At 66.5% G+C, this 21,369-nt stretch overlaps 1 protein-coding gene across 4 annotated transcripts; it reads left to right on the forward strand.

Annotated features, from left to right (window-relative positions):
- The first annotated feature begins 1,630 nt into the window (after window positions 1-1,630).
- On the forward strand, window positions 1,631-19,395 carry ATP1A3 (ATPase Na+/K+ transporting subunit alpha 3). Of its 4 annotated transcripts, none has more exons than XM_067563760.1 (23): window positions 1,631-1,856; window positions 6,072-6,200; window positions 6,556-6,615; window positions 6,929-7,132; window positions 7,571-7,684; window positions 7,995-8,129; window positions 8,521-8,638; window positions 8,839-9,107; window positions 9,880-10,078; window positions 10,494-10,603; window positions 10,898-11,032; window positions 12,496-12,688; window positions 13,207-13,382; window positions 13,495-13,631; window positions 14,054-14,204; window positions 14,279-14,447; window positions 14,564-14,718; window positions 15,650-15,773; window positions 15,999-16,144; window positions 17,031-17,161; window positions 17,388-17,489; window positions 18,034-18,125; window positions 18,397-19,395. In XM_067563760.1, the coding sequence occupies exons 1-23, from the start codon at window positions 1,851-1,853 to the stop codon at window positions 18,423-18,425; spliced, it is 3,084 nt and encodes a 1,027-aa protein (XP_067419861.1). In that variant the 5' UTR covers window positions 1,631-1,850; the 3' UTR covers window positions 18,426-19,395. The 4 variants fall into 4 exon arrangements, with proteins under 4 accessions (XP_067419861.1, XP_067419862.1, XP_067419865.1 ...); XM_067563761.1 differs by having other exon boundaries at window positions 6,111-6,200; XM_067563764.1 differs by lacking the exons at window positions 1,631-1,856; window positions 6,072-6,200; window positions 6,556-6,615; ... (6 more) ...; window positions 10,494-10,603; window positions 10,898-11,032 and adding an exon at window positions 11,241-11,259.
- Window positions 19,396-21,369: the final 1,974 nt, after the last annotated feature.

Raw genomic sequence — 21,369 nt, forward strand, 5'->3', positions numbered from 1 at the left:
CCCCACATCCAATGCCCCCTGGTGGGTCAGACTTGGCTGAGGATGCCCCGGCCATCCTTTGGGTGGGGGAAGGAACGTTGGCTGGGGGGGATGCCTTTGCCCCCCATCCTGCGGGACCCCCCCCCCTGTATCCTCGAGGCTGGGGACGGATTCAGAGGAGGCCCTGGGGGGTGGGGTGGGGGAATCTCCCTGATCCCTCCCTTAGCGATGCAGTCACCCTTGCTACCCTGGCAACCCGTCCTCCGTTGCCATGGCAACGTCGGGTGACCGCCTCCCCGTTGCCCAGCTGCAGTGTTGCCATGGCGATGCGGGCGAGGGATGCTGCAGCCGGGAGCGTGACACGGACCGGGAATCCCCCTCCCACTTCCCCCCCTTTGGTGCGGGGGGGGGGGGGTGCTGTGACCGCCGCGGAGCGGGGCAGTGGTGGAGATCAACAAACATGTTAATTAACAGCCGTTTTAATTATTATTAATTCAGCCCCGACGGGCGTTCACTCTGGTCCCTACTGATGACCGCCCATGCCTGCTCTGTCCGCGATCATGATGGTTCTTCTCCCAACTCCCGGCCTAGAGCACGTCTGAGCCCGCCTCAGGCGCTCAAAGTCTCACCTGTCCCGGTCTGCGCCCCCCGTGTGAGGACCTGAGAGATGCAGATGTGGGGCATTGTCCTAGGTTATGGTGTTCGGGAGTTTTGTGTGTGTGTGTGTGTGTGTGTTTCAGAGTGTGTGTGTGCTGGGAACGTCTTGGGCTGTGGTGTGTGTGTTTGGGTGGAGTTGGTTTGGTGGGTGGCTGGTTGAGTTGCGGGTCTGTGTGTGCGCGCGTGTGTGTGTGTCAGGGCTTGTTCTGTGTGTGTGGATGGGAGTGTATGTTAGGAGTTGTGTTAGGGTGTGTGTGTATCAGGGATTTGTGTGTTGGGTTGAATGAGGCTTTGTGTGTGTATGTGTTAACTGGGATGTATGCGGGGTTGTGTTACAGTATATGTGTTTGTGTGTTGGGCAGTTTGGCGGGGGTGAATACGTGTTGGGGGGTGAGCTTTGGTGTGTGCACGTGTGTGTGTTGGTGCAGTCTGTAACCCCTTCTTTGGACTCCCCGCCCCCCAGTCACCCAGTTTTCTCTTGAACTGATGGTGATGGGGGGAACGTGTGAGGGGGATCACCTCTCTGCACCCTGAGATTGGCCCCCTCACAGAACGCCCGCGCCCCTCCCCCACTCCCCTCACTGCGGACCCCCCAGCCGGAATCTGGGAGGGGGCGGGGTTCTGGCGTTCTCAGGGGGGCGATCGGGGGGTGATTTGCAGGCCGGGGTTGTGGGGGATTTGGGGGAGCTGTGGGGCTACAGGCTGTTCTCGGGGGTGCTGTGTGGGGCTGTGAGCTGGGGCTGTGGCGATGCTCTAGATCGGGGGTGGGGAGTTTGGGGGTTCTCTGGGGAAGGGCTATTTTGGGGCGCTATAGGATTGGGGGTGACTATGGTTCGATGATGCTCTGGGTGCCATAGGGAGGGGGCGGGGCTGTGGGGTTAGGGCTGTTGTGGGGCGCTGTGGGGGGGGGACTTTCCATCCCCAGCCCCGCGGCCCCCCCACCTCGGAGAAGGGGAATCCGCAGTAAAAGGGGCGGGGCCTGTCTGCCGGCCCGGCCCGGCGGGGGGCGCTGATTGGCTGGGGGGGGACGGGCCGGGGGCGCTGATTGGCTGCCGCAGCAGCCCCGACACAGCCAGCAGCCGGGGCAGCGCGCGGGCTCGGCTCAGTCCGGCGAGCCTGGCAGCCGAGCGCGTCCCCCGCCCGCCCTGCGCCCCGTGTCCGTCTGTCCGTCCGCGGAGCGCCCCGACCGGCCGGGCTGAGACCCCACCGCCAGCATGGGGGTAGGCACGGGGGGAGGGGGCAAGTGTGCCAGGGGCTCACGCTGCGTGTGAATGCGACGTGCAATTCCTCGCGCAGGGCAGCGAGTGTGCAAATATCTCTGCGTGTGCAAGGAGGGGTATCGCAGCCTATGGCTACGGTGTGCAAATAGGCGAGTGTGCAACAGGGCCAGTTGTGCGCGTGAATGTGTGAGGGGTTCTGTGTCAATGGCTCGCCCTGTGTGTGTGCGCGGAAAGGGGCCAGTCTTGAGTGTGCAAGCTGCAATCCCTGCGTGTGACTGCAAGTGTGCAAACGACTCTCGCTGTCTTGGTGAGTGTGTCATGTAACTGCGCGTCTGTGCGTGTGAGTGTGTCCTGGCGTCAGTGTGGGGGTGTGCGTCGCCGCAACTGAATGTGTCTGGGTGTGCGGGCGGGTGGCTGTCAGGGTGCGTGTGTAAACTGCGTATAGCTCTGCGGGTGTGTGTGCAGGTGTGTCCCCGTGTCTCCGAGTGTGTGTCCGTTTGTGCGCAGGATGCGCGCGTGCCCGTCTCTGTGCAGTGTGTGTGTGCGCGCGCGCGCGCGCGCGCGGAGGATGCGCGGGTGCCCGTCTCTGTGCAGGGTCCCCCCCCACACAATAACCTTCCTGTCTCCTCTGCCAGGGCCGGGGACACCCTGGCCCGCCCTGCAACGCGCCTCCCGCCCCCCCATTCCTAGCCGTGTCCCTGCTGTTGGCGCCGGGGGGGCACGCGGGGTGTCAGTGGGGGGTGGACAGAGTTGGGGGGCAGGCGATGGATGCTTGGGGGTTGCATTACTGCGGGATGGATTTTGTGAGGGGGGGGGGGTCCCCTGGGGCGGGGGGTGGGCAGAGAATGGGCCACCGCCCCCCAACCCGGCACCTCGGAGATTTGGGGGCGATGGGGCCGGCTGGGTGGGGGGCAGAGCCTGGAAGTGGGGCGAGGAGGGAGGGAAATGGAGGCAGAGCAGGAGACGTGGCTGGGGAGAGGGAGAAAATGGAGGGAGGGAGACAGGCGGGGGGGGGGCGCAACCTGCGGGCTCGTTGCAGCGCAGGCGGGGGGGGGACCCGCGTTGTCCCCCCAGCGCCCGCCCCCCATCCTTGGCGATGGACCCGGACAGATGCGGGGGGGGGCCGGGAATCGTACGGCGGGGGGGGTTTCCAAACGAGGGCGCCCCCTCTCCGGAGGCGCAGCGATCATTAGCCCCCAATTAACCGCTAGCTAATCCCGTCGTGTTCCCGGGGGGGGGGGGGGGGGCAGCCCGGCGGCACCGTTGCCGAATGGGGGGGGGGGGGGCAAAGAGGGGGAAGGTCTGACGCTCTTCCCGGGGGGCTAGTGGGCAGGTGCGGGGGGAGGTGGGGATTCGGGGGGGGGGGGGCGGTGCAGGGGCTGCGGGGGGACGGGAGGGGGAAGGAGGCAGCAGGCGGGGCGGGGGGGGGGCGGGGGAACATATGGCGCCGGCTCCCGGCTTAATCCGCCACTGTCCGGGGCGCGGGGGGGGCCCGTCAAAGCCGCGGCGCAGCTGCATCGGCTGTAACCTTGGCGAGCGCGGGCAGGGGCGGGAGAGCGGGGGGAGGGGAGAGCGGGGGGGGGGCTGCTCCCCCGGCGGCGCCGCCTTACCCACATTGAAGCCTGAACCCAGCCCCCGATGTCTGATCCACCGAGGGGGCTTCTCGGGGCCCCTGCATCATCCCCCGTGCGGTACCCCCCATCCCGGAGGAGGGGGGGGGGCTCGAGGCCAGGGCCCAGGCTGCATTTCATGAGACCCCGACTCCATAAATCAAAGGGCTGGGGGGGCCGTCCGGGGGGATGTGGGGGGCCGCTCAGGCCCGGGGGGATGTGGGGGGCCCGCTCAGGGCCGGGGGTGTGTTGGGGGGGGCCGGGGAGGTTTCTGGCCGTTTCCTTTATCTGTCTCATGAGCCCCGTTGAACTGAGGCTGGGGGGAGGCTGGGCCTTGTCCCCCCCAGGGATACATCGTGATCCCCCCATGGCAGCCCAGCTGTCTCGCTCACAGCTGGTGCAGATCAGTCACACTGACCTGCTCTTCCTGGTGCTGGAGCAGGGGCATGGGGGGGAAGGATGGGGGAGGCTCTGCTGTGTGCGGGGGGGGGGGGGGGGGGGTCCCCCTGCTTCCCCCCACCCCAGGCTCTGCATTTCGGGGAGCTGCGGCTGCTGCAGTATTGGCCCAGAGCCAGCGCCCCCCCCCCCCCCGCAGCGCTGCAGCATGGCGGGCCTGGAGGGCCAGAGGACGGGGGAAGGGTGGGTGACCAGGCCCCCCTACGTCACCACTGATCCCCCCCAGCAGCCAGCCCCCCCCGAGGAAACTGCCCCCAGCCCCCGTCCCCCAGATTCACCTGCCAGAGCACGAACCCCAAGAGCAACATCCAGCCATCCACCCCCACCATCTCCTCCGTCTGTCCGTCCTTCCCCTAGATACATTAACACCCCCCCACCCACACAGCGCCCCCGCTGCCCGCCGCGGGATAGGCAGCGTCTCCCCCGACCCCCAGCATGGCCCCCTGCTGGGGTGAGGCGTCGCGCTGGGTCCCTCCCTGTCACCCCCCCATATGGACCTTCAGTCATGCCCCATCACCCGCCTCCATGGGGGGGGGGCAGAAGGGACTGTGAGTGCCCCAAAGAGGGGCCCCTGAGTCACTGGCTGCCGTGTCATGGAGCCACAGGCCCTGTGCTGCCCCCCCAGCTCCAGAGCAGCCTCGAGGGGTGCCAGAGCCCCAGGGATCCCCCTCTTCCCTCAGGGTCGGCCACGCACCCCCTGCCTCTGAGACAGAGCCTCTGGGCTCCAGCCCCTGCCTCTCCCAGGAGCTCTGCGCGGCACGACCAGCCTGGTGCCAGGCGTGGGATCGACGCCCCCGGCAGGGCTGGCACGGCGCCGGGCAGCGTGGGGCTGATTGGCCACCTGGCCGCGGCTGGGGCAGCGCGGGAGGATGAAGGTCAAAGCAGCTCAGGCGAAGGGACGGGAGAGCAGCCGCCAGCCAGGCTGTGGCGGGTCCATCCTGGGCTGGCCCTTCCAGTTGTCCCCGTGTCCCCTGCCGGCCCCTCTCAGTCTGTGTCTCCGGGCTGGGCCCTGTTGGGTTCCCAGCCCCACCTGCCAGAGCTTCCCCCTGCCCCACGGCCACCGCGGCGGCTTCCACTGGCCCCTGAGCCCTCTGCTGAGCTGGGTCCGTGCCGCCCAGGCCTGGGGTCACCGCAGCCCAGCCAGGCGCCACCCGCACCGCTGGGGCCGGCTTCCCCTGCCCCCAGCAGCCGTGCAAAGAGCTGGGGGACCTGAGCTGGGTGTGCGAGTCGTGCAACTGTTACAGAAAAGTCCCGCTTTGTCACAGTGTGTGTGTGAGACAGTGTGAGCGACACTGTGTGTGCAATGCTATGTGTGAGCCACTATGTGTGCGTCACTCTGAGTGTGACAGTGTGTGTGTGTCACTGTGTATGAGACACTGTGTGTGTGTCACTGTGTGTGTATCACTGTGTGTGTGTGAGTTCAGTGCTCACGGGTGAGGAGGGTGTGTCGTCCACCCCCCACGCCCTCAGGCACTCCCCCCGAAAGCGGCAGGTATTTATGGGGTGTCGTCGTGCAGGCTGGCGGGGGCGGGGCGGCCCTGCAGGGCCCTGTCTGGGAGGAATCTGTCTGGGACATCGCGGAGACACCGTCCCCCCCACAGGAACGGCCGGCCCCGGTCACCCACTGCCCCCCAGCGCCCCCCCCCCCCGAGCCGGCCTCACCCCCAGCAGAAACCCCTCCTTCCCCACACTGGGGGCTCTCTTCCAGCATCCCTGGGGGTCACAGCTGCTCCCAGGGGAGATGTGGGGGGCAGGAGCACATGGCAGCTCAGGATTTGGAGGGGCAGGCTCGCTGGGCCCCCCAGTCCTAGAGCCCCTGGCAATATGTGGGTGGGTGTAGAGCACATCTTGCTCCCACGCAGGGCCCCCCTCTAGTGCACTGGGGGGCACAGCAGGGGCTGGGGTGCAGCGCTACCTGCTCCCCCGTGCCCCCAACACAGGGGGGCCTTAGCACTGGGAGCCGTGAAATCCTGGGGGCAGCGGGGGAGGGGAGAGGAGGCAGGTTTTGGGGTGTGGGCGGAGGCTGTTGGGGGAGATGGCGCTAGCCGGGGAGGAGGAGGGGAGATGCCCTGGGGGCAGTGCGGGGGCAGGGCGGGGGCACCGGTGACACTGCATGTGAGCGACGGCTGACGCCCCCGCGCCCCCCCAGTACGGCCGCTCAGACAGCTACCGCGTGGCCACCACGCAGGACAAGAACAATGAGAAGGAGTCGCCCAAGAAAGGCAGCAAAGAGGCCAAGACCAGGGACCTGGACGACCTCAAGAAGGAAGTGGCCATGGTGAGGGGGGGGCTCCCGGCGCTCCCGCCCCAGCCTCTCCAGCAGGGGGCGCTGTGGGGAGAAGGGAGACTGGCTGTGGGGGAGGGGCTGTGGGGAGCCGGGGGGCTGGCTGTGGGGGAGGGGCTATGGGGAGCAGGGAGGCTGGTTGGGGAGCTGTGGGAAGCAGGGAGGCTGGCTGTGGGGGAGGGGCTGTGGGGAGCAGGGAGGCTGGGTGTGGGGGGGGCTGTGGGGAGCGGGGGGCTGGGTGTGGGGGAGGGGCTGTGGGGAGCAGGGGGGCTGGTTGGGGGGCTATGGGGAGCAGGGGGGGCACTTGCTGTGGGGGCGTCTCATTCTTTTTCTCCTTCCCGTTTGTCAGACCGAGCACAAAATGTCGATAGAGGAAGTTTGCAGAAAATACAACACAGACTGTGTGCAGGTGAGAGCCCCCCCGTGATCTCCCCCAGCCCCCCCAGCCCCTGTGACCCTCCCAGCACCAGGCAGTCCCTCAAGTTCCCCATACGCCCCTTGCCCCACATGGTCCCCACCTGGTTTTTCCCCCCAGTCGCTCCCGTAAGCCCCCCACCCCATTTACCGGCTGTGGGGCAGGGCAGGGGCCGGTGTGAGCGTGAGAGCAGCAGAGGGAGGGCGGGGTGGGGAGATGTGGGGGGATGGATGGTGGGGGGGACCCGGGGAGTGGGCCAGTTTGGGGCAGTTCCCACTGGGGGGCCTAATCTCCCCCTGTCCTCCAGGGCCTGACCCACAGCAAAGCGCAGGAGATCCTGGCGCGGGACGGCCCCAACGCCCTGACGCCCCCCCCCACCACCCCCGAGTGGGTCAAGTTCTGCCGCCAGCTCTTCGGGGGCTTCTCCATTTTGCTGTGGATTGGGGCCATCCTCTGCTTCCTGGCCTACGGCATCCAGGCTGGCACAGAGGACGACCCGGCCAATGACAATGTGAGGGCGGGGGGCACAGGGGTGAGGGCAGGGGGGTAGGGGTGAGGGTGCAGGGGATGAGTTCAATGAGGTGAGGGTGGGGGGCAATGGGGGGAGGGCAGGGGGCAATGAGGAGGGGCGGGGGAAGGAATGGGGGCAATCTGACTGGGGACAACACCAGGGAGCTTGACTGTGGGGCGCCAGGGGGCGGGGTGGGAAGGTGGGAGCGAGGGGGGGACCCCGCCAGGGAAGTGACTGCAGGGGGTGGGGCCATGCGGATGCGGGGGTGAGTGGGGGGGATGTGGGGGGGATAATGCCCATGGGGGCGAGGGAGACAAGCAGGGTGGGGTGGGGAACAGGGGGGCGGATGGGGCAATGGGGGGTTGGGGGGTGACGTGTGGGGCGGGAGGGCTGCTCAGAGGCTGCCCCCCCGTGGTACTGACCCCCCCTACCCCCCAGCTGTACCTGGGCATTGTGCTGGCCGCGGTGGTGATCATCACCGGCTGCTTCTCCTACTACCAAGAGGCCAAAAGCTCCAAGATCATGGAGTCCTTCAAGAACATGGTCCCGCAGGTGAGCAACGCACGGGGGGGTGGGGGCACAGGGGGGGCTGGGGACACGGGGGGGGCACTGGGGGGGCACTGGGGTGAAGGGGGCAGGGAAGGGAACCGCAGGGGAGGCTCAGCTGTAAATACACAGTTCTCTGCCCCAGCACCCGGCCAGGCCGGTTTCTGTAGGCCCTACACAAATCACCCCTGCCCCTCCCCCCACCCTGCTGTATTTGTTCTGGCCCAGCTTGTAGTCGGGGGGGTCGTGTCAGCGAGGCTGGGGGGCTGCGGGCTTGGGGGCAGGGACCCAGTTCTGTAACCTGCCTGCCCCCCAGCAAGCCCTGGTGATCCGCGAGGGGGAGAAGATGCAGCTGAACGCGGAGGAGGTGGTCGTGGGGGACCTGGTGGAGGTGAAGGGGGGCGACCGCGTCCCTGCCGACCTGCGCATCATCTCGGCCCACGGCTGCAAGGTGAGACCCTGTTCCAGCCCCCCCACCCGCTGCTCGGCCCCCCCATCCCAGAGCCCCCAAGCCCCACTGTGACCCCCCTCCTGCTCCAGCCCCCAAGGCCCGACCCTCCACTCCTGCTCCCCTGGCTTTAACCCCCCACTCCACAGCCCTCCACTCTGAGCCCCCCAACCCCGCTCCTCCCCCGACCCAGAGACCCCCAGCCTGGAATCCCTGCCCCAGCCCCTGCACCGAGCTCCCCCCAGCCCAGCTCCCCCCCCAGGACACCAGGACTCCCAACGCAGACCCCCCGTCCCTGAGCTGCCCGCCCCACCCTGCCCTGGGGTGTCACCTCTGTGGTGGGGGGAGCCAATGGGCCGTCCCCAGCTCTGACGTGGGTCCTCCTGCCCCCCAGGTGGATAATTCCTCCCTGACAGGCGAATCGGAACCGCAGACCCGCTCCCCCGACTGCACCCACGACAACCCCCTGGAGACCCGCAACATCACCTTCTTCTCCACCAACTGCGTCGAGGGTGAGCCCCACGCGGGAAGGCTGCGGGTCGGGAGTGAGGGGCACCGGTAGTGAAGAGGGCAGCCCGGGGCTGGGCTGGTTGGGGGCTGTGGGTCAGGAGTGGGGGGCGCCGGCAGAGCTGTGGGGGGAGCCAGGGGCTGGGCTAGCAGGGCTCTGCAGGTCGGGAGCGGGGGGCGCTGTCTGACCCGTCCGCGCCCCCAGGCACGGCGCGTGGGGTGGTGATTGCCACGGGCGACCGCACAGTGATGGGCCGCATCGCCACGCTGGCCTCGGGCCTGGAAGTCGGCAAGACGCCCATCGCCGTGGAGATCGAGCACTTCATCCAGCTGATCACCGGCGTGGCCGTCTTCCTGGGCGTCTCCTTCTTCGTCCTCTCGCTCATCCTGGGCTACTCCTGGCTGGAGGCCGTCATCTTCCTCATCGGCATCATCGTCGCCAACGTGCCCGAGGGGCTGCTGGCCACTGTCACGGTGCGTCCCTGGGGTGCCCCGGAGCCACAGGCCCTGTGCTGCCCCCCGGCTCTGGAACAGCCCCTCGGGGCCCCTTCGGGGTGCCAGACCCCCAGGGATCCCCCTCTTCCTTCGGGGTTGGCCACGTACCCCCCGCCTCCGAGACGGAGCCTCTGGGCTCCAGCCCCTGCCTCACCCGGGAGCCTGGTGCCCGGCGTGGGGACGATGCCCTGGGCCCGGGCAGGCAGGGAGGCCGGGCAGCCGTGGCCCAGCAGCGCAGAGGTCACTGGTGCCCTGGCCGGCCCAGTCTCTGCGTCTCGGGCCATCCTGGGGGGATGGAGCCCCGCAGACCAGCCTCAGTCGCTCAGTGCCCTGGGTCGGTTTCTGCCCCATTCACCCCACCCTGGACAGGATCCTGGCCCAGCCCCTCATGGCTGCGGCTCTGCTCAGTCACAGCAATGGCACCGGGGGGCTGGGAGTGCTGGGGGGGTCCTGGTAGGGGGTGCTGTCCCCAGGTGGGAGGGGTGGGCTGTAGGGCAGGCGTCCCCGGGCTGGGCCCTTCTCTGGATTTGGAAGGCTGGGGGTCTGGATTGGGGGGCTGGGGGTTTCCAGACTGGAGGAAATCTCTGGGTTGGGGGTTCAGGGTCCCAGGGGTGGGGTTGGAGGTGTCTGGATTAGGGGAGGGTCTGGGGGTCCCTGCAGTGGGTTCCGTGGTCTCCGGGGGTGTCTCCAGAGGGGGATCTGTAGATTGGGGGGTCCCCAGTGGCATCTGACCCCGCACCCCACCCCCCAGGTGTGTCTGACCCTCACTGCCAAGCGCATGGCGCGCAAGAACTGCCTGGTGAAGAACCTGGAGGCGGTGGAGACGCTGGGCTCCACCTCCACCATCTGCTCCGACAAGACGGGCACCCTGACCCAGAACCGCATGACGGTCGCCCACATGTGGTTCGACAACCAGATCCACGAGGCCGACACCACCGAGGACCAGTCGGGTGAGGGGCACGGGGGGCAGGGGCAGAGCGGGGGGGCCAGGGGGGAAGGGCCAGGGGAGGATGGGGTCCCCTGGGATGGGGCTGAGCAGGGTCTCGAGAAGAGGGACACGGGGGGTGGGGGGGTCTCAGTATGGGGAGGGGCCTGGGGGTCCTCCAGGATCCTGGGCTGGGGAGAGGGGGAAGCAATGGGGGCCTCCAGGGCCAGTATTGGGGGGTCATGGGGGGAGGGGTTCCAGAGAAAGGAGGGGTTGGGGACTCCAGGGGGCAATCCAATGGGGTTACGTTGGGGTGCAGCCAGGATGGGGGACTGGCCTCGCGTTGGGGGCCCGGGTCCTGCTGGGGAGTCCTGGGGGTGTCCCTGCATCTGTGCCCAGCTGCCTCACGGGGTCCCCCTAATGCCCCCTCCCCCGCTCAGGAACCGCCTTTGACAAGAGCTCGGCCACCTGGCTGGCGCTGTCCCACGTCGCGGGGCTGTGCAACCGGGCCGTCTTCAAGGGGGGGCAGGACAACGTGCCCATCCTCAAGGTGAGAGACCCACCCCCCCGGCACGGGGGAGGGGCAGCATGGGCAGAAAGGGGGGCAGGTTATGGGGGGAGGGGCAGCACAGGCAGTGGGGGGACCAGTACCGGGGGTCTGGGTGTGAGGGCTCTGGAGCTAGGAGGGTTCCCCATCATGCCCCATAGCGGGGGCCGGGAGGGGGATTCATGTCTAGCCCCCCTGCAGTGGGACATGGCGAGTGCTGCCCTGGGGTCTGGTGGGGGGGCAGAGCTGGGATGTGGGGGGGCAGGGGACCCCGTTACTAACTGCGCCTGCCTGCAGCGGGACGTGGCTGGGGACGCCTCGGAATCGGCTCTGCTGAAATGCATCGAGCTCTCGTCCGGCTCCGTCAAACTGATGCGGGAGAAAAACAAGAAAGTGGCCGAGATCCCCTTCAACTCCACCAACAAGTACCAGGTACTGGGGCCCCCCCAAACCTGCGATAGCCCCCCCGCCCCCCGAGATCCCCTTCAACTCCACCAACCAGTACCAGGTACTGGGGCCCCCCCAAACCTGCGATAGCCCCCCCACCCCCAAGATCCCCTTCAACTCCACCAACAAGTACCAGGTACTGGGGCCCCCCCCAACCTGCGATAGCCCCCCCACCCCCCGAGATCCCCTTCAACTCCACCAACAAGTACCAGGTACTGGGGACCCCCAAACCTGCGATAGCCCCCCCACCCCCAAGATCCCCTTCAACTCCACCAACAAGTACCAGGTACTGGGGCCCCCCCAACCTGCGATAGCCCCCCGCCCCCCGAGATCCCCTTCAACTCCACCAACCAGTCCCAGGTGCAGACCCCACCTCACAATGATTAGGCTCCCCTGGGATGCCCTGTGGGGCTGGCTGGGGGGTGCTGCGGGCAGTTCCCAGCCTGTCAGGCTAATCCTGTCTCCGGCGCTGGCAGCTGATGGGATTAGCTCGGATTCCCCGCAGGCACCGGCCCGGAATGATCCCCGGGGTCCCCTCCCCCCACATCCCCCCCATCTGGCCGTCTGGGCCTAGCCACACGAACGGGGGCGGGGGAGTGGGCAGGGCCTATGGGGAGGAGGGTGTCACGGAGCCACAGGCCCTATGCTGCCCCCCCAGGTCTAGAACAGCCCCTGGGGGGACCCCTTCAACGTGCCAGACCCCCAGGGATCCCCCTCTTCCTTCAGGGTTGGCCACATGCCCCCTGCCTCTGAGATGGAGCCCCTGGGCTCCAGCCCCTGCCTCACCCGGGAGCTCATGCCCACCGCAGGGATCGACGCCCTCGGCCCGGGCTGGCAGGGACGCTGGGCAGCGTTGGCACAGCAGTCGGGTGTGTCGGTCCCTGGCTGCGGCCTGGAGAGCCCAGCGCTCTGTGCGGACACCGGAAAGTCAGCGCAGAGTCCGGCCCGGTCAGCCAGAGCCCGGCCAAGCTGCCGACCCCCTGGCCAGGCTCTGTCTGTCTGTCTGTCTGACCTCCATGGTCAGATCCCAGGATCCCCCCCTCACCTTTCTCAGCTCTTGGTCTCCAGCTTTTCTGCTGGGGGGGGGGGGGGAATCCAGAGCTCATTGGAGCTAGTGTTGTCTCTTGATCTGGGTCAGGTCCAGTCAGGTCCTTAGGGACCCTTCATTCCCCCCTGACCCACCCCTATGTCTGCGAGTCTGCCCTGAGAGCAGACTGAATCCCCTCCCCGGCTGGACAGCCATGCACCGTGTAGGGGAAACTGAGGCACACCCAGGACTCAAGAATACGCCTGGAAAATTCCCACTTTCACCAGAGGTGGTGGTGGGGTTAGCGCTCCCTGCTGGGGATACATGGGGGAATATGAGGGGCTGGTAGTGCCCCCTCTTGGTGGGTGTGGGGATATCCGGGGGGTCTGTGGCCACGCCCCTGATGGCCCCTCTCCCGCAGCTCTCCATCCATGAGACTGAGGACCCCAACGACAACCGCTACCTGCTGGTGATGAAGGGGGCGCCGGAGCGGATCCTGGATCGCTGCTCCACCATCCTGCTGCAGGGCAAAGAGCAGCCGCTGGACGAGGAGCTGAAGGAGGCTTTTCAGAACGCCTACCTGGAGCTGGGCGGGCTGGGCGAGCGGGTGCTCGGTGGGTGCCGGGGGCTGGGCGAGCGGAGGCTGGGTGGGTGCCGGGGGCTGGGCGAGTGGAGGCTGGGTGGTATTGGGGCTGGGGCGAGCAGGGCTGGGTGGGTGCCAGAGGCTGGGCAAGCAGGGGCTGGGTGGTGTCGGGGCTGGGTGAGCGGGTGCTGGATAGGTGCTGGGGGCTGGGCGAGCGGCTGCTAGGTGGTGTTGGGGCCTGGGTGGTGCTGGGGGGCTGGGTGAGTGGGTGCTGGGTGGCGTTGGGGGTGGGGCGAGCAGGGCTGGGTGGGTGCCAGGGGCTGGGCAAGCGGGGGCTGGGTGGGCGTTGGGGGCTGGCTGTTGTGGGGGGGTAGGGAGGGTGATGGGTACATTGAGTCGTTGGTGAACAGGGGAGGGGGCGGACCTGTGGGTCACTGGGGGCTTGGAGCTGGGCCAGGGCCTGGGGCTGGGGCAGGGACCTTGGGGGGCTGGGAGCTGGGCGGGGCCGGGGGCCTGGAGCAACCCGGCTGTGACCCCCTGCTCCCCCAGGGTTCTGCCATTTCTTCCTGCCCGAGGAGCAGTACCCCAAGGGCTTCGCCTTCGACTGCGACGACGTGAACTTCACCACCGAGAACCTCTGCTTCGTGGGGCTCATGTCCATGATCGATCCGCCCCGCGCGGCCGTGCCCGATGCTGTGGGCAAGTGCCGGAGCGCCGGCATCAAGGTGAGCCGTGGGGCCGGGCGTGGGGCTGGACGGGGACGCCTTGCCCAGCGCTGGGGGGGGCATGGAGCAACTCAGCCCCACGTGGAGCTGTATTAACCCCCCTCGCCCCCAGGTGATCATGGTGACAGGCGACCACCCCATCACCGCCAAGGCCATCGCCAAGGGCGTGGGCATCATCTCCGAGGGCAACGAGACGGTGGAGGACATCGCGGCCCGGCTCAACATACCCGTCAGCCAGGTCAACCCCAGGTATGGGCGGCAGGTGGGTGGGGGACCCGGGGGAGGGTGTCACAGAGCCCACAGGCCCTGTGCTACACCCCAGCTCCAGAGCAGCCCCTTGGAGGACTCCTTCGACGTGCCAGACCTCAGGGTCAGCAGGCTGAGATCAGACTGAATCCCTTCTCCCACTGGGCAACCATGTGCCCGCTAAGGGAAACTGAGGCACACACCAGACTCATAAAAATATTGCAAACAGTTCCCCATTGGTTGCGGGGGACCCCAGGGGAGCATGGGAGAGGAGGGGTTGGGGGAGCATCAGAGGGAAGAGATAACCCCCCCTGCTGTGGTGTAACAGAGGTCATGGGGGCACCAGCGATATCCCCTGCGGGGAGGCAGGCCGGACTTTGTGGAGGGGCCCCACCCCAGTGCTGACCCCTTCTCCTCCCACCCAGGGACGCCAAGGCCTGCGTGATCCACGGCACCGACCTGAAGGACATGAGCACGGAGCAGATTGATGAGATCCTGCAGAACCACACGGAGATCGTCTTCGCCCGCACCTCGCCCCAGCAGAAACTCATCATTGTGGAGGGCTGCCAGAGACAGGTCAGCGCCCCCGGCCCCCTGTGACCTGCCCCCACTGCTCCTCCTCCCAGCCCTGACCCGTGTCCCCCCCACAGGGCGCCATCGTGGCGGTGACGGGCGACGGTGTGAACGACTCCCCGGCGCTGAAGAAGGCCGACATCGGGGTGGCCATGGGCATCGCTGGCTCCGACGTCTCCAAGCAGGCAGCCGACATGATCCTGCTGGACGATAACTTCGCCTCCATCGTCACCGGCGTCGAGGAGGGTGAGGGGGGTGCGGTGGGGGCAGAGGGGAGGGGGTGGAGGGGCTGGGGGGTCCCAACTAGCACTGGGCGCTGGCCTGCCCCTGCTCCCCGCTCACCTCCGTGCCTCACCCCCCAGGGCGGCTGATCTTCGACAACCTGAAGAAATCCATCGCCTACACCCTGACCAGCAACATCCCGGAGATCACCCCCTTCCTGCTCTTCATCATGGCCAACATCCCGCTGCCCCTGGGCACCATCACCATCCTCTGCATCGACCTGGGCACCGACATGGTGAGGCCTGCCCCTGCCTGGGCAACCCCCGCCTCCCTGGGTGCTGCGGTGATGTGACGCGGTGGGGATATCCTTGGGGTTTTCTCTGAGCGCTGGGTGTGTGCCGCGGTTTCCCGCATGTGTAACCCATGTGTTGGTGAGGGGACCCGGGTGTGATCCTTGCAGAGACCAGTCGGGGGTGGATGAGCTTTCCCCAGCCACACGTCCAGACCTGGCCAGGACCCCCTGCCCAGCTGTGACAGGCTGTGACCAAGAGGAGTGGCCACCTAGCCCGGGAAGGAGACAAAGGACGGGGAGGGGCGAGGGGACGGGTGTGGGAGCGGCGGGGGGAGGCAGTCCCCTGTGGGGCCTGGATGGGAGGGAGCCCCGAGAATGGGGCTCTCCAGGTGGTCGCTGCTGTAACGCCTAGTTGAGGCTGCTGGCAAAATCTCTCCACACTGGGATCCTGAGAACTAACAAACCCCCCGACTCCTGTGCGTGCTGGGAATCATGGCTGACGGCGAAGCGGATGCCCAGCCCTTTGGGCATGGAGGGTTCTCCAGGATCCATCCCTGGGGGTCCCGCAGGGGGAATCTGGGCAGAGCAGGGGGGCTGAACACTGTTGGGCCCGAGTCAGGAGGCGACTGCGCTGGTGTGGGGAGACCCGAGGGGCAGACTCCACGCACTAGAGTCGTGTCTGGCTGCTCCCGAGTGGTTCAAGGGCACAATCCCTGTGGGACTCTGTCAGACCACCCCTCTGTGCACCGGGCCCACCTGTGCAGGTGCTGACTACACCAGTGTTGCAACAATGTTGCATGCAATGCCAGGGGGGAAATGGACTCATCCCCACGTCAGTTCCATCACTGCTCAATCACACCCAATCTTCACTGGGGTGGGGGCAGGCCCACCCCCACCATCTAAGATCCCTCTAACTCCCCCTTCCCCACCACAGGTCCCTGCCATCTCTCTGGCCTACGAAGCCGCCGAGAGCGACATCATGAAGCGCCAGCCTCGAAACCCCCGGACGGACAAGCTGGTGAACGAGAGGCTGATTAGCATGGCCTACGGGCAGATTGGTGAGGGGGGCGGTTTCTGGGGGGCAGATTGGTGAGGGTGGGGCCTAGGGGCAGATTGGTGGGGGCGGGGACCTAAGAGCATATCTGTGGAGGAAGGGGGTCACTCGAGGTGAAAGGCCTTGGTGGTGTAAGGAGGGTATATTGCTGCCTCCCCTTCTGCTGCCTCCCCTCTGCCCCTCCCCCAACTCCCCCTGCTGTCCCATCTAACCCCCCCTCTGCCCCCAGGGATGATCCAGGCCCTGGGCGGGTTTTTCGCTTACTTTGTGATCCTGGCTGAGAACGGGTTCCTGCCCTCGGGGCTGGTCGGGATCCGGCTCAACTGGGACGACCGGACCGTCAACGACCTGGAGGACAGCTATGGGCAGCAGTGGGTGAGTGCGGGGGTCTGGGTCACCCCCCTCGGAGCTCCCCATAAGAGGCCCCCACTCAGCTCTCTGGCCCCCCACGTCTCTCCCCCAGAGCGGGGTTCAGGCAGTGACCCCCCCTTCTCCAGCACTGAGCAACGCCCAGCACAGTGTGTTAGCAGCAAAAACATCATGCGGCGAATGGGTCAGAAACAGGTTCTCTGCTGGCCTGGCTTCTATAGGGACCCTGCTTCCCCCCGGGGACCCAGCCAGGCCCTGCAGCAACCCCAGCCCCCTTGGCCCAGCCCCGTTCCAGCTCTCGGCTTGGGCATGTGACCTCTTCTCCCCACATCAGGGTCACTGTATTCTGGTCTCCCTTACTTGCCTGGCCTCTTTCACCAGTTCAGACCAGTCTGTGCCCCTCCCCCCAGGACGTGTGACTCCTTCACATTCTGCCATCCCGTTAATTGCCCCACAAGGATTTTAGGAACCTGGTGACCCCCCATTCCCAAGTGGTTGGCCACAAGTCCTGTCTCTAGTGGGTGGTGGGGGAAGCTGCAAAGGGATCTGGGGACCATTTGGTGCATCCCAGTTTCATCTAGCAGCAGGGACCGACTGTATCCGTCATGGCAGCCCGTGCGCCACTTCATCCAGCTTGCTCAGGGTTTGCGAGTGTCCGTCCGTCCCCTGCCCCTGCCAGTCTGATTGTGTCCATTTCTGCTTCTCTCTCACACACACTTGCAGAGCAGGGCTCATTCCCTCCAGCAGAGGGCAGCAGGGACACACACAGCCCTGACATTGTTGCAACAATGATCTAATCAGCACCTGCCTGAAATCACCAGGTGCAGCTTTGGCTGGGGGGCAGCTCCAAGGGGGCTTGGTGCTGACTCTCTCCCACTCCTACCTCTCCCAGACATACGAGCAGCGCAAGGTGGTGGAGTTCACTTGCCACACATCCTTCTTTGTCAGCATCGTGGTCGTGCAATGGGCTGATCTGATCATCTGCAAAACCAGGAGAAACTCTGTCTTCCAGCAGGGCATGAAGTGAGACAGGGGCTGGGGGAGCAGGGAGCTGTGGGTCGGCCTTGAGGGGCACTGGCAAAGCTGGGAGGGGGAGCCTGGGCTGGGCTAGCAGGGGACTGCGTGTTGGGAGTGAGGGGCACTGTCAAAACTGGGGGGGAGCCCAGGGCTGGGGTATGAGAGGGCTGCGGGTTGGGAGTGAGGGGCACTGGGGGTGCTGTTTTACTCCCTCTCTCTCTCTCTCTCTCAGGAACAAGATCCTGATTTTTGGGCTCTTTGAGGAGACGGCATTAGCTGCCTTCCTGTCCTACTGCCCCGGCATGGACGTGGCGCTGCGGATGTACCCCCTGAAGTGAGTGCAGGGGTGGGGGCACCCCGCTAGGGCTTGGTTGTCCCTGGGAGGAAGCACTGGTGCGAGAACCAGGGGGCAGGGGCCCGGCCCCTCCTTTTAACAAAATGAAACACAAGCACAGAATTCATGTCCCCCGCAGACCCTTGTTACCAGGGAGGCGCTGCAATTACACCTTTCACCCACCAGGGGCTGCTGTGGCACCAGACAAGAGGGCGGCTGGTTCAGGGCCGGAGCAGCCAGCTGCCGGGAGGGGGGGGGGCACTTTGTCCTGGGCCTCCCCATTTCTACAAAGCAGGACCCCCTCGTGTGGGGGGCATTGCAGTCCTTGGGGTTGAGGAGGCATCTTTGCTGCCCTTCGGGGTGGGGGATTCCTGCATGGGGACATCTCTGGGGGGAGGGGGATCCAGCATGGTGCCAACCATGCCAACCCTGGTGCCAACCCTGGGAGCCAGGAGCAATCTCATTGCATCAGCGGGGCAGGACCCAGCGTCTCCCCTCACCTGATGCTGGCACTAACCCCGCTGCCCACTTCTGTCCCATCCAGGCCCAGCTGGTGGTTCTGTGCCTTCCCCTACAGCTTCCTCATCTTCGTGTACGACGAGATCCGGAAACTCATCCTGCGCCGGAACCCCGGAGGTGGGGGGCAGACTTGGGGGGAGTGATGGGGGGATATAGGAGGGGGCTGGGGTGTATGGGGGTCTGGCGGGGGGATGTTGAGGGGGCAGGCATAGGGGGATATGAGGAGGAAGGGGTATTTGGGGGTGAGGAAGATGGGGGTTGGGAACTGAGGGGATGGGGGGGAGAAGATGTGGGGGGGCAATATGTGTGTGTGGGAAGTTGGGGGCAGGAAAAGTGCCACAAGGGGGGTGTCCTTACCTGGCATTAACCCCCCTCCTCTCTGCCACAGGTTGGGTCGAGAAGGAAACCTACTATTGAGCCCCCCCCCATTGCCACTGCTCCCCCCACCCCCCTGCACTGGAGATCATGGGGCTGGGACCAACTGCTCGGAGGAAAATGATTCGTCCCCCCACCATGGGGCTGAGAATGTGAAACTGTCCCTTGCCCCCCACCTGCCCCAGGCCCCCCCACAACTGCCCGGAGTTGCCCGAGGGTATTTATTTATTTATTGGTGTCACCAACATCCCCCACCACTGGGACTGAACCCGGGACCCCCAGAGCTAAGGGCTGGGAGCAGTGGGGGGGCCCTTGTCCATGGTGGGGGGACAGCATGGGAGACACAGAGCCCCTGGTCACACAGTTCCCCTGCCCCCTCTCTCCAGGGCCCATGTGTCCCCTGCCCAGAGCGCGTGGTTCTTCCCCAGCACACAGACCCCCATCATCTCCCTGCCCCCCAGACCCCACAGGTCTCCCTCCATTCTCCCTTCCTATTGGTGAATGGGGGGGGGGGGAGAAGCCAGCCCTTAGGCCCATAATGTGGGGGGCATAATTGCATGCAGTGGGGGAGGGGGGCTCAGCTGAGCACCAGGGACCCCCCCCAGGGGTGTGGAATAGAACCCAGGTGTCCTGAACCCTGCCCCCGCTCCCAGCAGCCTTTACAAAACCAAGGCATCACTTCCCTCCCCCCGGCCTTGCTGGGTGTCCTCCCTTACCCGTCTGCCCCCCACTGACCCCGGGGCAATGGCTGAGGGGTCGGGGGGGGGGTCCCACCTCTGACCCGTGACCCCAGAGTCCCTGTTACGGACCAAGGGCAACCAGGGCCTCATCCATAGGGGTCCCCGGGCTGGGGGGGGCAGCAGCCAGGTTCATCCCTCCCCAGGCTTGGTGCGGGGTGTGTGTGTTGTGCTCCCCCTCCCCCGCCGCGTGTGCTGGGGGGCCCCCCCCTTTGGGGATCGTGTCGTCATGTGACAAAAGCAAACTCGATTTAACAAATAAAAACAAAACCAGACTCAGCCCCTGCAATGTGCCGCCGGGGGGGGGGGGGGGGGGGTTTGGACTAGCCAGCGCGTCCCCCCAACCCCCTCACTCACGGGGCTGGGGGTGTCGGTGGGGCAGGGCAGCGCGGGTTGGGGGGCAGGGTTGGGGGGGTCACACCGGGCCAGGGCCCTCCCTGCCACTGGTGGGCTGGCGTGGGGGGAAGGAGGGGGAACTGGCTGGGCCCAGGGACTGAGCTGGGGGGGGGGGTTAGTCACTGCATGATGCCCCCAACCTTGCCCCCCCACTACACCTGCCCCCCACAGTTGGCTCCTCCCTGTCCCATTCCCCCCCCCCCAGCTCAATGACGAATATCTGAAGTAAGAGGCTTTGGAGGGGGGCGGGGGGGGGGGGGAATTATTGCCATGGCAACCAGAGGATGGCTGTTGCCATGATGATAAAGAGGCTGACGACTACTGACGTTGTTGGGCAGAGCCGGGAGGAGCCTGAGAACGAGGCCACTGTCACACCCCTCCCCCCGCCCTGAGCACGGGCATAGAACCCAGGTGTCCTGGCGCCCAGCCCCCACTGGACCCCCATAGCAGAGCTGGGGGGCTATGGGTCGGGAATGAGGCACTCTGGGGTCCCCAGCGCAGGGTGGGGGTGGGAGATGCGTGTTGGCTGTTTCCCCCGGAGCACAGGGGCTGGGCCAGACCCCCCCTGCATCCCCCTGGCCTAGCAGGCACTACGCATTGTAGGGACCGGGGGGGGGGGGGAGCAGGGGCCACTGGGGGATTGGCCTGGCCCAGGACCCGCCGAGCCCTGGAAGAAGGCTGCAGAGGAGCTGACAGGGCCTGGCTCCCAAGGAGCCCCCCAAGTTCCACTCAAGCCCCCCCACCCAGGGCCCCTAGCTGGGGGTTGCCCTCCAGGTCCCACACTTGGGGATAGGCGCCGTTCCCACACACTCCCCCCCCCCCCCGCCTGCAGCAGGGGGCACTAGGGACCCGGCCCAGCGAGACGTGGCCCCATGGCCAGGAGCCAGTGCGCGGGAGTCTCCGCCATGGGGGAGCCAGGTTCGAGGCCTTGCTCTGACCAGGCAGTGCTGGGAGGGGCCCCGGGCTCTTGCCGGCCCTGCTCACGCCCTGGCCCTGGGCAGCTCCGAGCCAGCGTCAGGCCACACGGCGCAAGGAAAGGTCTGTGCCACGGGGAACCTGGCCCATGGCCAGCGGTCAGGGCCCAGCCGAGAGCATCCCCCCAGTGCCTGCTGGGGGCCCCCTGTGCCCCACTCCTGCCGTAAGGCTCTGGCCATCTCCTGCCTGCGGGCGGGGCGCCATGGGGCTGGTGCCTGTTCCTGCCCCCGGGACTGCAGAGTGAGAGGTGCTGGGACCCTGGGCATGTGGCATGAAGTGGCAGAAGCCGCTGCCCCACCTCCAGCCAGGTCCCATCAGGGCTCTGCCCTCCAGCCGCTTGGTGCTGCCAACCAGCCCCTAATCGCTGCCCATAAACCGGCCTTTTCTGACACAGCCCCCCGAGCGGGAAGGCTGTTTTGCCCCTGTGACGGGCTACACTCGTGTCAGCACCACCTCACAGGACTATGGTAGGTTGTGCACGAGGGCTGCCTTGCCCGGCGTCGTTTGAAAACACACAATCTGCTGAACATCAGTGTCTTGGTGAAATCTGGGTCCGCTTTGCACGTGACGTTACAAGTGTCCGCTGGGTAATGCTGCTGGGACGTGTCCCCGTCCAGCCCTTCAGAGACACATGCACAAGCCCCCAGCCAGGTAGCAGTGAAGTCGCGTGGGCCGTGGCTTACTTACGTGGCCGTTCTCCAGCTGCAGGAAAGTGTGACTGGGAAATCTACGGATTAACCCAGGGCCAGTCAAGAGCCCACCTCTCACCTGCGCCCCAGCGGGGTAATCCTCAACGGGTGGGGGGATAAACATGAGACAGCGGCCTCCACTTCCCCTGCCCCCTTCATCTCTGCTCAGGACAGGGACACCGCCCGCAA

Source organism: Emydura macquarii, unplaced genomic scaffold (assembly GCF_026122565.2).
Source record: "Emydura macquarii macquarii isolate MOO-44397 ecotype Brisbane River unplaced genomic scaffold, CSIRO-AGI_Emac_v2 contig_2594, whole genome shotgun sequence".
Lineage (NCBI taxonomy): Eukaryota > Metazoa > Chordata > Testudines > Chelidae > Emydura > Emydura macquarii.